Source organism: Trypanosoma brucei, chromosome 10, assembly GCF_000002445.2.
Source record: "Trypanosoma brucei brucei TREU927 chromosome 10, whole genome shotgun sequence".
NCBI classification, from domain to species: domain Eukaryota; phylum Euglenozoa; class Kinetoplastea; order Trypanosomatida; family Trypanosomatidae; genus Trypanosoma; species Trypanosoma brucei.
Genome location: NC_007283.1, coordinates 2,494,314 through 2,509,723, shown reverse-complemented (window position 1 = coordinate 2,509,723; position 15,410 = coordinate 2,494,314). Strand labels below are relative to the sequence as shown.

At 49.5% G+C, this 15,410-nt stretch overlaps 6 protein-coding genes across 6 annotated transcripts, besides 1 other annotated feature; all 6 read left to right on the top strand.

The window, feature by feature from the left end:
* Nucleotides 1–922: 922 nt before the first annotated feature.
* Tb10.406.0580 (protein kinase, putative) lies at nucleotides 923–2,743 on the top strand (the record flags this gene model as incomplete). The annotated part of the gene is made up of 1 exon (XM_818163.1): nucleotides 923–2,743. One exon carries the CDS (start codon nucleotides 923–925, stop codon nucleotides 2,741–2,743), a length of 1,821 nt encoding a protein of 606 aa, XP_823256.1.
* A 1,335-nt stretch (nucleotides 2,744–4,078) lies between these two features.
* Nucleotides 4,079–4,110: a microsatellite.
* Nucleotides 4,111–4,630: 520 nt separating this feature from the next.
* Nucleotides 4,631–8,158, top strand: Tb10.406.0600 (structural maintenance of chromosome 2, putative; the record flags this gene model as incomplete). Its single annotated transcript, XM_818162.1, has 1 exon — nucleotides 4,631–8,158. The coding sequence occupies one exon, from the start codon at nucleotides 4,631–4,633 to the stop codon at nucleotides 8,156–8,158; it is 3,528 nt and encodes a 1,175-aa protein (XP_823255.1).
* Nucleotides 8,159–8,892: 734 nt separating this feature from the next.
* Nucleotides 8,893–10,566, top strand: Tb10.406.0610 (hypothetical protein, conserved; the record flags this gene model as incomplete). Its single annotated transcript, XM_818161.1, has 1 exon — nucleotides 8,893–10,566. One exon carries the CDS (start codon nucleotides 8,893–8,895, stop codon nucleotides 10,564–10,566), a length of 1,674 nt encoding a protein of 557 aa, XP_823254.1.
* Nucleotides 10,567–10,934: 368 nt separating this feature from the next.
* Tb10.406.0615 (dynein light chain, putative) lies at nucleotides 10,935–11,264 on the top strand (the record flags this gene model as incomplete). Its single annotated transcript, XM_818160.1, has 1 exon — nucleotides 10,935–11,264. One exon carries the CDS (start codon nucleotides 10,935–10,937, stop codon nucleotides 11,262–11,264), a length of 330 nt encoding a protein of 109 aa, XP_823253.1.
* A 486-nt stretch (nucleotides 11,265–11,750) lies between these two features.
* Tb10.406.0620 (hypothetical protein, conserved) lies at nucleotides 11,751–13,196 on the top strand (the record flags this gene model as incomplete). The annotated part of the gene is made up of 1 exon (XM_818159.1): nucleotides 11,751–13,196. The coding sequence occupies one exon, from the start codon at nucleotides 11,751–11,753 to the stop codon at nucleotides 13,194–13,196; it is 1,446 nt and encodes a 481-aa protein (XP_823252.1).
* A 371-nt stretch (nucleotides 13,197–13,567) lies between these two features.
* Tb10.406.0630 (hypothetical protein, conserved) lies at nucleotides 13,568–15,349 on the top strand (the record flags this gene model as incomplete). The annotated part of the gene is made up of 1 exon (XM_818158.1): nucleotides 13,568–15,349. The coding sequence occupies one exon, from the start codon at nucleotides 13,568–13,570 to the stop codon at nucleotides 15,347–15,349; it is 1,782 nt and encodes a 593-aa protein (XP_823251.1).
* Nucleotides 15,350–15,410: the final 61 nt, after the last annotated feature.

The window sequence follows — 15,410 nt, the reverse complement described above, 5'->3', positions numbered from 1 at the left end:
TACTGGCACGTGCTGACCAACTATTGGTTGTGTCCAGTGATAGCCACGTAATGTGATGTATTTATTTTGCTGCTGATTATTTTCTGTTTGTTGTTTCGTGCCCTTTCTTTCGGACGCACTTTTGCTGAAATCAACTTTTGGTCCATTTTTTTTTTTAATTTTCACTTGAGGGTATGTTAACGGCAGCGTAGGGATGCGATGTGGGTCCCTGGGTCGACCTTCCGTTAACTACTCTCGTCGCTACAGCTGATTCGAGCGGGATCTCACAGTTGGAGTGTACGTCCTTCCTTTCTTCCTTTGCCTCCATTGAAGCCATATTTGCTAATTAAGAATTGTGTTGTTGTTGTTGTTGGTGAGGTACCTGGGGATGTTATTGTTTGGGGTCGTTGTTTAGAGGGAGCGTTAAGTGTGATGTATGAATTGGCTGTGAAACGGTAATATATATATATATATATGCGTTGAGGAGCTTTAGCTATATTTTGATTCTTTCCTTCCCCATACGTTTCTGTTACTGGTAACTGCCTACGGTATGGCAACCCACATATCCTACAGAAGGTACTGAATCGAATGCCTTGTTTGCGTGCAGTTGCGCCTTCTTTGCGCCAGGGGTTGTGCCGACTGCTTACCGTGTGTGCTTTGCCTTTTCCCAAATTCCCCACGGATTCTCCTTTCATTGTGTGAGAGTGTTAGGGTTAGGTTAGTTTTTACCTCTGCTTGACTAGTGTCAGAGAAGGTTTTACAGGGCAACACTGAGGCCATAGGGTGAGGGAGGGGGAGGGCGAAGTTAGCTTACATTGAGCCCTGCGGTGGATTTCGCTACAGCTTTTTCGCTCTTTTTTTTTTGTATTCTGTACTTATTCTTTTGTGGTAGCGTTGCCAAGGAGCTTATTCTTTGTTTTGTGTGAAGTTGTTTTTTTTGGTGATGAGTACACAAGAATCTCATGGTTCTGTGAGTGACTGCGAGGGTGATGGACCTCAAGGGAAGCAGACTCGCATTGACTTTGAGGAGGGATATTATATAGGAACTGTTGATGAGGAGGGGCGGATGTCTGGTTTTGGCCGGGCTCGTTGGGTCAGTGGTGACGAGTATGTGGGAGGATGGCTGGATGATGTCATAGACGGCCGCGGAGTGTACATGTGGGCTGATGGTGATCGCTACGAGGGCGAGTATAGGTGTGGTGTGCAACACGGGTTCGGAGTGTTAAGTGACAAAACCGGAACTTATTCTGGAGAGTGGGTTGACGACATGCGGCAGGGATGGGGGAAAATGGAGTACGTTGGCGGCGACGTTTACGAAGGCGAGTGGTTTGCGAACGCTCGTCACGGGCAGGGTACGCTTATAGAGGCAAATGGTGTTGTTTTTCAGGGTACGTTTGTAAACAACGTGAAGGAGGGCAAAGGGGTTATTACCAGTGTCAACGGTGACGTGTACGAGGGGGATTTTGCAAATGACAAACCCAATGGAAATGGGACATATGTCTGGGCGGATGGTGCAAAGTATGTGGGTTCTTTCAAAGATGGCGTCAAGCATGGAAAGGGTTGCGAGTGGTTAGCGAATGGTGATTGGTTTGCTGGCGTTTTCATCAACGGCGAGCATGACCACACTCAGGCAATCCATAAGGCAGTCGTTGCGGATATAGAGACTTTTGTCGGTACCCTTGATTTGTCTGTCTGTGAGGGTTTAGACCCCGAGAAGTTGCGTATGCTCGGAGAGGGTCTTTTCCCGTCGGATTCAAGGACATCCAATAACCCCGGGACGCTGAATTCCTTGGGGAGCATCGACGACTGCAGTATGTATGGCAGCCACAATGGCGACTTTGATGTGAATGATCCAAACGTGGTTTCTAATGTAGAACACGGTAACGATATTTCTGGTAACCCCAGTGAGAAGACCGCACTGGTGCGGCGGGAACGTCTGTTTCTCAGTGATGCGGACTTGGAGGGTTGGAGGCAGCTGAAGATTGTTGGAAAAGGCAGTTTTGGAGCAGTGTATGAGGCTCTACTTACAAACGGGCGTACGGTATGCTGTAAAGTTATCGAGCTTGGATCCATTTCCAGCAGGAGCGAAATGGACAAGTTGCGCAATGAAATTGCCCTGATGAAGCGTCTTAATCACCCAAATATTGTTCAGTATCATGGATGCCAGGAAGACAGGGAGAAAAATACGCTCAATATATTTATGGAATTTGTAAGTGGAGGTTCCCTCAACGGCTTCGTGAAGAAGTTCAAAACCATTCCTCTCCCCACTGTTCGACAGTGGACCTTTCAGATAGTGTGCGGAGTGAAGTATCTTCACGACTGTGGCATTGTGCACCGGGACATCAAGGGGGACAACGTTTTGGTATCACTGGAGGGTATAATTAAACTAGCAGACTTCGGTTGCAGCAAAACTATTGATGATGTATGTAGTAAAACGCATGGTTGTGAAACGATGGTTGGAACGCCATATTGGATGGCGCCCGAAGTTATCAAAGGCGAGGCTGGAGGTTACGGGATGAAGAGCGACATTTGGTCGGTTGGGTGTACTGTAGTTGAGATGCTAACCGGGAAGCCGCCGTGGCCAGAGTGCAATTCTATGTGGGCTGCCGTGTATAAGATAGCGCACTCGACTGGTCTCCCCACGGAGATACCGGATAATCTGGATCCGCAACTGATGAGCTTCCTTGAATTGTGCTTTATTCGAGATCCGAAGAAGCGCCCAGAGGCTGAGGAACTTTTGAAACATCCATTTCTTACGTTTTGACTGTGCGTGTTAGGTGGAGACCGAATGTTGAGACCCCCCTTATCTCCTTCTGTCCACGCCACTTCAGCTCCTTTTTTTTCTTCACTTATACGTGTGTCCCTTCTCGGCATCTGCTTGGTTTCTTTTTTCACCTTCTTCACATCACGCTGGTCACCGGTCGTGTGTTGCGTTATCGAAGGTCACGTGGTGGTGGTATGGAACAAAAAATTCTGCTGGTTAACAGGTTTCTTTTCAGTTTTTTGTTGCTTTTTTCTTTCATTTTTCTGTGTGTTTGTGTTTATGAACACCATCCACAGTTGCGATTGCTTGTGTTGTTTTGATTATTGGTAGCCGTTATCCTTTCTTAAAGTTTTTGCAAAACTGTTCTTACCTCTTGATTTCCCCATTCCTGAGCTTCCTCCTCTTCCTGTTCCTCCGTGATTTCCCTCCTGAGCTCACTTCATCCGGACAATGCTAACGGCATTTGCCTTCTTGCGGGTGAGTAAGCGAAATGCTGAAAATGAGACTAAATTATAACGACGGCGGTAGCAGTAATAATGATACTGATGATGTCACAGAGGAGATACAGGAAAGGAAATGGATGTGTTCATGAGAGGATTATGAGGAGGGAAATGATGGAAGGTAGAAGTGGAGGTGGGAAATCAAGGTAACTTTTTTTTTTTTAAAGTTAGCTTTTTCGTGTCGGGCTACTGCTTTACACTGTTGCAAAAGTGTGACCCACATAAAGTAGCGACATTTTCTTCTCCAGAATTCCGTTTTTTTTTCGGTTTTTCCTTTTTTGTGCGTTTGCAGGCGCGGTGCTGGAGAGAAAAGGATGCCAATCGCGCTTTTAAAACTTTTTTCTTTTCAATTTTATTGTTCTTTCGATTAATTATTCGGTTTCTTCCTTCAGGTGAAAGGAGGAAGACAAAACAAAAAATAAAATGGGGCTCAAAAGTGGGGAAACGGCGACGACGACAATAACCTTTTATTTTGCACCTTCGGCATTTTCGTTTTTGTTGTTATTACCGTGATATTTGCTCTGTCCGCGGTAACGAGTAACACGACGGTTGGGGGTAAATATCAAAAAGGAATACAAAACCAATGGGTAAAAGTTGCTGTATCATGCGGTTCGTGTGTGTGACGGGCGATACTGTTACTGAGTTTGGGAGGCGTGTTGGGGTGGGGGGCCGATGGCGGTGAATAATATGATAACAATAACATTGATGGTAACGTCGGGGTCATACGGCGGCAGACGAATGAGGTGAGTTCATTAGGATGAAGTGGGAAAGACAAATTGCAGAACGGGGTTTGCTGGCATCTGTTGTTGTATTGCAGGTTGAAGTTTGCAGCTTGTTTACTTCACGTTACTTCACTTCAGTTCACTTTTTCTTTTTTTCCCCACCCCTTGTCCTTTTTTTCTAAATGCTGAAACGCTTCAATGGAAGTTGTGTGCACAGTCACACCAACTTCCCACCATTGCTATTTCAGTCCACCTTCATCTTTACGCCCGACCAACCAACTCAGCGACAAGAAAATAATGAAAGTGATGAGGCAATGGAGAGAGATATGAATGAGAGTGGGTGTGTGGGAGCGCCTTGCGTTTGTTCGCGTGACATAACAGAATTAAAGGGCAAGAATTGAATGGTTTGACGTGTGACGGCAGATGCTTACAACAAATATACGTAAATACGCAGCAACGAGGTGTAGCATCCTTCAGCAGGAGTGCACAAAATTCTCACCACCGCCTCGGGAATACCCAAACCCCATAGTCATGCGTCTGTCTATGCTTCCCTATCCTTGTGTTACCAATTTCATCGTTTGATTCCCACCAAATCTCTATCCCTGTCTTTCCTTCCTATATTATTTATCATACTCTTGTACGCGCAACACACATACAGTCGAAGTATGCGCGTGAAGAGCATTGTCATAGATGGATTCAAGTCGTATGCCCACCGAAAGGTTATTGATGATCTGAGTCCGCATTTCAACGCCATCACGGGTCTCAATGGAAGCGGCAAGTCAAACATATTCGACGCAATTTGCTTTGTGATGGGCATCACAAACCTCAAGCGTGTCAGGGCGGAGGACCCGCGTGAGCTTATATTCCGTGCCGGTACAACGGGTGTTCATGCGGCGCGTGTGACAATCGAATTTATCAACGATGACCCTCGCACCGCACCACCGGGCTACAGTTGTGAGGAATATCCAACTATTACTGTTGGGCGACAGATCAAACTCGGCGGCAAGCAACAATTTTTCTTGAACAATACGGTGTCTGTGCAAAGCAAAGTCAAGCGCTTCTTTGAGAGTATAAGCCTTAATGTGGACAATCCACATTTTATGGTGCTTCAGGGAACCGTGCACAAACTCATTGGCATGCGGTCAGAGGACATCCTTTCTCTTATCGAAGAGGCTGTGGGGACAAAAGCATTTGATCACCGTCGCCGAACGGCTGAGAGTTTGATACGAAGTAAGGAGAAAAAGATGGAGGAAATAGATGCCAACCTAGAGACCCAAATAGGCCCTATGCTCCGCGCAATGAAAGCGGACCAGGAGGAGTATGAGCGGTATGTGCAATTGAGTGAGGGTATTGAGGAGATGCGGAAGTTTCGTATAGCTTTTGAGTACGAGGAGCACAGGAAGCGGCGAGGGGAGTTGAGTACCCGCCGGACGTCACTACTGTCCGACACAGCAGCGGCTAAGGAGCAGTTGCGAAGTTTTCCCTCCGTTGAGGATGAGACAACACAGCGCTTGATGCAGTTGCAGTCAACTCTTGCAGCTCCCGCCGAGGCTGCCATGGCGCTACATGAAGAGGAGAGTACTTTGAAGTTGCAGTTGGCTCGTGAGGAGGCACAGTTGGAAAGGTTAGATAAGGTCCTGAAGAAGCTAGCTGATGCGTCCCGGAAGCTCGAAGAGGAAAAACAGCAGCAGAAGAGTCGCGCGCAGCAGTTTGAGGCGTATCAAGAGCAACGGGAGAAGCTGATTCGAAACATTCACGAGCAGAAAGAAAACATCGCCAAATTGAAGCGGTCGCTGCAGTTAAACGGTTCGGGTGTTCGGGCCGGCGCGTCTGGCATGTCCCTGGAGGAGGAGAGGGCTGATATTGAACGACAGGTCATTAAAAGTAGTGCAGAAGCGCGGCGGCGAGAGGAGCGTATCAGGGAATTGGAACACCAACAGAAATCTGTGGCCGAGAAGTCAGAGGCCCGCGAGAGGACGGTTATCAGGCTTAGAAATGAGCTGAGGTCTGCGCAGGACTGTCTTGACTCTGTCACCAAACGGTATATCAATGTCAAGCCACTGGAAGAACAGGCACGTGCCCTCCAAGAGGAGGTTGCACGCCTGAAGGCAGAGCACTGGAAGGCCAATGATGCGATGCTACGCGAGTCGGCTCAAGGTGGCGGTTCAGGTGGGCGTGGCCTTGATCTGGAATACGACCGGCGTGCTTGCGCCGGTATTGAGCAGTACATTTGGGGCCGCGTCGTGGAGCTTGTCTCACCTCAGGAGGAAAAATACGCAATAGCCCTAACAGTAGGTGCACAGTCACAACTGATGCGTGTGGTTGTCACGAGCGACATTGTCGCCGAGCGGATTATACGCCATGGACTGCGCCAGCGTACAGCCTTTCTCCCACTCAACACACTTACGCAGCCGAAAAGCATAAGCGACTCCCAACTGGAGGAAGCTAAGCGAATGGCCAATCGCATGAATGGCTTCGTTGCTGTCGCAAAGGACCTTACTGTTGTCAAGGATGAGGCGCATCGTGTCATCGCCGATTATGTTTTTGGCAATTTTTTTATTTGTTCCACGTTGGAGCTGGCGCAAGAGCTTGCATATGGCTCTGCTGTGCGCTGCAAGGCTGTGACGCTTGACGGTGAGGTAGTAGAGCCCAAGGGGCTCATGACGGGTGGGTCAAAAAAACATATACGCAACGTATTTGCCGATGTTCTTATTTATAAAAAGCGTAAGGCCCCAGTAGAGGCGCTACGGGTGACGATGGAGAAGCGTGAAAAAGAACTTGAAGGCTTACACGCTCAACTTAGGGAACATAGGTCACTGATTCAGGAGCATGCGAAGGCGGAGGAGGCGGTAAGCATAGCCACCCATAAGCTCCAGCTTGTGGAAAACGAAGAAGAGGGACTATCGAAAGAGCTGCAGGCTTCACTTAAGGAGGAGCGACAAAAGTATGAGGCACTCACAACGATGCTAAACGATCTTCAGGAACGCAGAGCTCGTTTGGAGAAGTATGCGAATCTAGACTCCGACAAGGTACGCAAGGATCTGCAAGAGCAGCTGAGTGCAGCGCAAAAGCGGTGCGCAGCCCTTGTGCATGAGGAAGAATCAGGGTCTGCGGAGTTCGAGCGAGTGGAAGCGGAAATGACGCAAACTGCAGCGGATATCGAGCAGAAACTGGTGGAGGTGCACGAGCAGATACATCAACAGACGAAGGCTCGTGATGAGGCTTCGAAGAGCTTCGAAAGCACGAGTAAGTCACTACAGGAGGTTGTGGACAAGAGATGTAGGGCGGAGGAGCAACGTCAGAACATTGAGAAGGAAATCGAAGAGACCCAGCAGGAGCTTCAGCAACTGGTGGTGAAGAAGGCGTCACTGGAGGGATTTGTGAAAAATGCGGAGGTGGACGTACGTGAAATCTCAAAGTCATTGGAAGAGTTGCAGAAGCTCATATCCGAGGCTGAGAGGCGCAATACCTGGATTGAGGAGAAGCAACACTTGTTTGGCCCCCGTGACGGACCATTTTACTTTGAGGACCGGGAACGAACGCAGGAAACGTTGGCGGAGTTGCGCGAGGCCGAGGTTAATGCCTCGACCATGTCCAAGCGACTAAACAAGAAAGCACTGATCCTCTATGAAGAACGCAAGAAGGAATACGATGAGCTTGTGCAACAGCGGTCGGTGCTGGGTGAGGACAGAGACGCTATCCAGCAATGCATACTCGGCATTGAGGACAAGAAGTGGCGGGCTCTTGATCGCATGGTGGAGGTTGTTAGCAACGTGTTTTCAAAGTTGTTTTCTACGTGCTTACCTGGCGCTGCAGCGGTGCTTCGGGAGGAGAGGAACGAGCACGGTCACCTTTCTGGTCTTCAGGTTAAGGTCTTGTTCAATGGAAAGGAGCGGGAGTCACTCTCAGAATTGAGTGGTGGCCAACGTTCTCTTCTTGCTTTGTGTCTCATTTTAGCGATCCTACGTGTGCGTCAAGCACCAATGTACATCCTTGATGAGGTGGATGCCGCACTTGACCCAAGTCATACACAGGGGATCGGTAATATGCTACAGAAACACTTCCCTTCTTCTCAATTTCTGCTTGTGTCCCTAAAAGATGGGATGTTCAGTAATGCAGACGTGCTCTATCAAGTGAGTAATACACAGGGGTACTCAGAGATTACTCGTATTCAGTCAAATAGAAGTCGTTAGAGGATGGAGGGAGCCTGTTTACAGAATTGTTATTTTCTTCTGTTCTATCGGGCGCGTCACGTGCGCGCTGTGCAGTTCACAGATACTGTATTTGCATTCGAGCGGGTCACCGTCGGTTTCTGGATGAAAATTAGGGAAGAGAAGGTTTGAACAGTGTGATAATAATATATTTTTTTATCATCATCACTGCGGTTATTTACTTTTTTCCCCGTCACCTAAAAGAGGAAAGAGAGGAGAGGGTAGGGGGATGCGGGTGGAAGCAGGAGGAGCTCGGGACGAGGTGGAGTGAACGAAGGGTAGAAAATGGACTGTACGAAACGCACCAGTCGTGCTCTTTAAAAAAAAAAAAACAGACTTGCTTTACGTTCCCCTCACACCCTGAGGTTCTAACATGGTTCAAATGTTAGCGCGTGAAAAATTATTTACTTCGCTGAATGAGCGCAGCGGCAAATAGAAAGGAGCCTATAAGAATGAAGTACGATGACTATGATGGTCGTGTTGTCTGGAGGGACTCGCTGGAAGACGGCGTGCACGTGTTTCTTTTCCAGTGGGTTAGGGAAACATGCTCGTCTCTTACCCTTCTTCATCTTTTCACCGCAAGAAATTTATTCGCACTCGAGCATCAGTGCGCGTAAACTGCTCTGCATTGCACGCACACAGGCGCATGTGTACGCGTGCCTCTACCCGCTTTCCCCCTATCTTTTCTTGTGAATTGTCCATTTTATGGCAGAAGAATGACAGCTCAGAGAGACCACCGCAAGTCTCTCGTTGTACAAGGTCTCAAGGAGGCTATACAGGAGAGCCTCGCTAGCTATATATATCCCAATGCAATATTCTGTGCCGAGCGGCTGTATTCGTTGGAACCTACGTATGAATCATTACACACGCTGGCTCACTGCTATGTGACCAGTGGTGATGCGGGTACCGCCTACCGGCTTCTGCAGACTCACTGTCCATCCCTAAGTCCATCAAACAGCGTTTCTAGCAGCAATGTGAGTATTAGTGGCGGTCCCGATGCAACGGCTAAGTGGAACTGCCAGTATTTGTTTGGGGTGACGTGCGCAATGTCACAGCGGTACGCGGAGGGGGAGCGAGTGTTGGATGAACTTGACCGTCATCGCACCTGTTCTGATGTGCAGTACTGGTTAGGCGTCTGCCGCCAACGCGGTCGGCATGGTAACGGGGATGATGCGTTTGCCAGAAGCGCCATACTAGACCCTCTTAACTTTGTGGCGTACGAGGAATATCTCAAAATAACGGGAACACCAAAGGAGGAGATGTGCCATATGTACTCTTCCGCGAAAGCCCCGACCGGCGCAGAGGAAACACCGCGCCGGCCCGCACCCGTTGGGGTCACTTGTAGTCGCAGCAAGACCCCCAGTACGTCTAGCAAGCAGTCGAGGCGTGATTTTGTTCGTCAGTATTTGTCGCCTTTTGCCGCCATCGCTTTTATGCAGAGGATGTATATGTGCAAAGACGTACAGGCAGCGCTTCAACAGGAGGGGTTTCCTGAGCAGAGTACCAGCTGGGCAGTTGGAGCGCTGGCGATGGCGTATTTTCACGACGGTGATGTAGAGAACGCAGTGAAGGAGTTTGCGCGGTTACGACAAATAGCGCCATGGAGGTTGGCAGACCCTTTGCTTGTGCATTACAGTACTGCCCTCTGGCAGCGAAAGGATACGGGGGCCCTTGGTTCCCTCTCGCAGACACTTATTAATGAAATGCCCGTTTCACCCGTGACGTTATGTGTTGCGGCCAATGCTTACAGTCTGCTGAAAGAGTCGAAGGAGGCGCTTTGTATGCTTGATCGTGCCGTCCAGTTGGATAGTGAGTTTGCTTATGCCCATACTTTACGTGGGTACGAGCTGCTTCACCTCGACCGCAAGCATGACGCGTATGAATCCTTTCAGAACGCGGTCCTTATTGACTCGAATCACTATAATGCGTACGCCGGTCTGGGTGAGTTGTACTTTAGAAGTGAAAACATACCACAAGCGCAATACTACTTTAAACAGGCAATACAAATTAATCCGCTTCCGAGCATCATGAACCGGTATGCTGCTACATACCACCGGCGCGACACCTCAAAGGAGAATCTCTCTGAGGCACTTCGCATTTATGACAGTGCAATTAAGCGGCATCCAACAAACCTCGGGGCCCGGCATCAACGGGCTGAGGTGTTAATCCGCCTTCGACGTTACCCCGAGGCTCGTGAAGCGCTGCTGGAGATGACGAAGGCGTGCCCTGACGAGGCAATGCTATATGTGACTCTTGCAAAATGCGTTCACTTTATGGGGATGCCGGGAAAGGCTGTGCAGTACTACCATACCGCCATGGATCTCGACCCTCGCCGTGCGGGCTTCATCAAGAGTTGTTTGCAGAGAATATCCATGGAAGAGCCTGAGTAGGGATGCATCTTCCTTTTTTGTGTATGTGTGGTTTCACCTCTGCCTGTACGAGCCAGTGTGTGAGGGGGGATGTGTTTCGTGCGTCATCACTCCTCTCATGTGTGTACTTAGAAATGTAGAAGAATAGAGCGGAAGGTACCTGGCTTGTGAAATGCAGTGTTGTACATAAACTGCTTTGTTTTTGCATTGTGGCGGCTGTTGTTGGTGCTTCTCCTCGGCTTTAACTCTTTTCACGCCTCTTTACGTGTAATTTCAACCAATAAGTGTAATTCCCAACTTTTGGGGGAGGTGAGTTGGAACCAATAAAGAATCAAAAAAGGAAGGACGTGTTTGTACCCACTTCCCGCGCCGTGTAACGTTTCAGCATAATGAAAGAGAAGTTGACTCTAGCTGATGATGCAAGGGGTATATGTGAGGATGTAGTGGAGCGGTACTTCACACCAGTGACGAAGTATCAACACGAAAAGATTCCTGGAATCGTTGCGTCGATCACGGAGAACATCGTGCAGCGCCTCACGCAAGAGGCAGCGCTCCCCAGGAAATATGTTGCACACTGCATTATTATACAGAAAACCGGCGCCGGGTTTCATGCCCTGTCGGCATGCATGTGGAATCCAACAAGTGACGCCTGTTACGTGTACAAGGCGGAAAATAAGGTCATGCATTGTGTGGTGACTGTGTACGGTGTTGTGGCATAGCCTTCCCAAGAATCAATTACTCCATGGAAACGCCGCCATTTGTTGCTATAGGCATCACTACACCGAATAAAGGAAAGGTAAATGACCGGAGGGCGTTGGACCAACGCTGTGTCATGTTCGGTCAGTTAGAGAAAGAAGGTGGCGACATAAACATCACGCCGTTGCGATAGGTAATCGGCATTAGGCTTGCGGATCCCCACCTCCACTTTTTTGTGATTCACATTTCTTTGGCCGTTGTGTTCTAAAATCCCCCTTCTGTCCTCCGCATCCACCCCCTTTTTTTTCTCTTGCTCTTGTTTTCCGTCATTCTCTGGGGATGTGAAAGCGTCACGTCTCCCTTCTTGTTTCCTTTCCTGTGAGCAACTCCCTTTTCGACGTGAATCCTTACTATTATTATCATCGTTACTCCACCTACTTTTCTATGCGTGCGCGTGTCCAGGTGCCAAAGAGGGATACGGGATCCACGACAAGGAGTCGTAAGGGTTGATGCTGCGATCCTGTCGAACACGCCTCCGCATCGCTTACGTGACAGACGTGGAGGGTGATTTCTCATATTTTGCTCGTTATGCAGAAAGAAGCAGGGTGGTGTCGTGGAATCAAGGGGTTCTTTCCTTCCGGGATGCAACGTCACACTTTGTATACGGGGGGGATGCGTTTGATCGCGGTGACGACATTAGCTTTGCGGAGGCACTTCTGGCATTCCACGACGCATACCCATCCCGTGTGCACCTTATGCTGGGAAACCGTGACATCAACAAAATGGTGTTCGGCTCTCCCATGATGAAAGTGTTGGGGAATGGCCCGTTCCCTCCCAGAGCCGCGCAAGCTTTCTTATTTCCTGATGTAATGGCGAAGATGAGTGACCGAGTCAATCCGCTACCCTACGAACAGTTTCTTCATCAGACGAGTGCAAGTCCTGTTACAGGTAAAACAACTCTGATTCAATGGGCTCTCACCCATAAGATGGGCGGCGCGCGAACTTTTGAACATCGGCGGGAGGAATTGCGACGGCTGCGTGGGCAGACCTTGTCGGATGACGAAGTGGCGCAGAGTTTTCTGAATAGTGCGCTTCCTGGAGGTGTGTACTACGAGTACCTGAGAAGGGGGAGGATAGCGTTAATTCTCGATGGTGTTCTTTTCGTTCATGGTGCTGTTGTCAATGAGAACGTTGGAGTTCTTCCTAACGAAGAGTCTTCATTGGAGTGTGTGTCTACCCCAACTCACAACGTTATGATCCAACAAGGAACCGCCGACGAGTGGGTTGACACGTTGAACAGATTCAAGAATAGGCAGTTTGAACAGTGGTCAGCGGGTGGAGAGGGGGCGGCGCTGCGACGGTATGCTTTTCCCTTTCCCTGTGTTCCCTACTCGGTTGTTGTTAACTCTCTTACCTCTTCAGGAAGTCCCCGCTACTTGGGGCTTGGTGGAGTGGAGTTTCTCAACCGTAGTGGTATTCACGCCGTGTGTGGTGGGCATCAACCAACCGGTGACACACCGTGCATTGTACAGCAGCCGGGTCTGCTCTCTATCTCTGCCGACAATTCATACTGCAGCGGAGGTGGAACTCGTGGCTCAAGCGTCGTTGAGGTTCTGTTTGAGGATGATGGGGTCGTGGCTATTAGTGGGCTACGGGAGGACGGGACACCTTACGATTTCACAGCAACTGGTAGTGTAGTGGGGCGGCACCTCGGTGCCGGTTGGTGGGTGAAGGTGAAGTCAGGGGATGACCGTTATGAGGCACAACGGACCCGTGACTCGTATCGGACCAAGGAGGTGCTTGTGTTAACCTCTGATGAAGTTGAGGCGCATCTCCGTCAGTCAAGTGACCCACCAGTGGATGGTGACGCCCCAGAGCGATGGACTAAGGAGGAACTATTTCCGACATCAACCGCCATTAAAACGAGGCGCACGCGTTCTGGCCGCTGTGTGTAGCCCATTCGCTCACGTCGGTGAAAACAGAGAAGGGAGAGGAGAACCGCGGGAGAAGACATAGGAAAGAGAATGTTTGGTGTGGTAGTTGATTCAACGCCTCGTCCAGCAGGCTCGTATAACGTTGAATATCCATTGTGAGCATAGGAGCGTTGATTCACATCCCCTTGTTCGTATTTTGATGCCAGTGGAGGTAATTAAGGGCGAGAGTGTGGTTGTGCGGAGATGTCGCGAAATCGTGAAGAAACTTTGCGTTGTTCATACCTTCCTACTCTCCTCTTTTCCAGTGTATGAAGAACCGTTCGTATTGGCAGATTTTTTTTCTTTTTTTTTTTTGCATTTCACGGTACAGTTTTGTTAGTTCTTAGTATGCCATGTCATGGATGAGCGCGCTGCGTTCCTATATTGCTTCGCCACCACACATCAAGCAGCGAACTGGCAGTGATATTTTTCGACAGGTAGCACGTGCCCATCTCCTGGGGCCCTTAGGGCACACTATACACCCTTGCAGTGTCCTCGTTTTGCGGCGTTTACGATGGGAAATAATGAGGTATGGAACTTCAGGGCAGAAGGCGCAGGCGCTCGAAACTATTTTGGCATGCTACGGTGACGCTGATCGGGCACATGCACACGATGCGGCTGGTTTGGAGGCCAGCCAACACATGCTGACGTTGGAACAGCTGCAGTGCGTCGTGGAGGCTCAGGTTATGGGGATCCCCCTGCGTGCGGACCACTATCGATTTCTTTTTCAGTCTTCCCAGTTATCTCAACTTGGGGTGGAGGTTCCTCTCTTGCTTCTAAAGGAGGTGCAGGGAGTTGGAGTTCCGTTGACAGATGATGCCTTGGTTGATTTCAGTGTTGGGCTCACCTCTTCCGGTCATTGGCGGGAGGCGTTACAAGTTTTACCTCGTGGGCATTTACTGGAGCTAGTGGAGCGCGTTGCTTCCGTTCAACGCCAGGGGTGGCGCCGGTCCTGCTCTCTTGTCGCGCACGTTAAAGAAAACAATATGGTAGGATACGATGAAGATACGTGCAATGCCGTGCTATCAGCACATGTGCTTCAATGGAAGGCCGTGCGCGATCCCTTCAACTGGGAACAAGTAAACCAGTTTGTGCGCGTATTCAGTAATACTGGAAGGCCTTGGCCGAGGCGTGCTCTCCATTATTATCTTTTGCACTGCCCCACGGAACAGTGGCGACAGGCCGTTGAATTAGTACGAGGTGTCATTCCTATGGTTGAAAATATTTCGTGTCAGGCGTTAGGAAGGCTAATGGCTCTTCTAAACGAAGGATGCCAGTGGGAAAGCTCCCTTTTCCTGTATCAGAGGTCATCATTCTCGCCCCCTTTGAGTGAGCAGCGGTGCGTTCCCGTTCAAAATCAAGTCCTTATTGCCTTAGCTAAGGGGGGTCTTTGGAAGGAGGCGGTTGCCATGTACACCAAAATGTCTGCAAGAAACAACCACACGTACACTTTGTGGTTGAATGTTGTTCTGTTAGAGGGCCATGTTCCCTTCGCCGCCACATGGAGGAATTGCGTTGAAGCGTACCGTCACGCCCCTTCTTGTAACGACCGCTTTGCGGTTGCTATGGCTTACGATTTGGGGAAAATGGGCAATTGGCTTATGTCGCTCACTGTGGCTCAGGCGGCGCCGAAATGGACTTCGCAGGTCCTTCCTATTGCTATTGCTGCGGCTGTGCTCTCTTCGGGTTCCTGGGAGACCGTGTGGCAAATAGCCTCAGAATTCGCTTTGTCCCGCCACGTGAGCTCCGTGAAGCAAACATGTGCTGTGTTAGCAATAATTGCATGCTGCACAAGGGATCCCCCGAGTGCTGTTTCAGGTCTTATCGCGGATGCGCTGCACAGTTGTGTGAAGTCGCAGCGGCAGTTCGATGAATCTGCGCACTACATGAGTAAGTATATGGCACTACTTCTTCACCCTCCAACGCTAATTGGGACTAAGGCAAACCTGCCTCCCGCCATTAGTCTGTTGTTGGCTACGGCGGGGGACTTTGGTAATGCGAAGGAGTGCTGGGTTTTTGCACTTTCTGTTATGCAGAGTATGTCCGCCAAGGGATGGTCTTTGGCCGCCGTTGCCCCGGTCATGCTCTCTTCTGGATTTGATGCCTCGGTAGCCATACACTTTCTTCCGGCTTAATGAACTGCACGGGCGAAGGAAAATGGACAATTTTTTTTTTTCACCTCGTTATTAGGCAAAC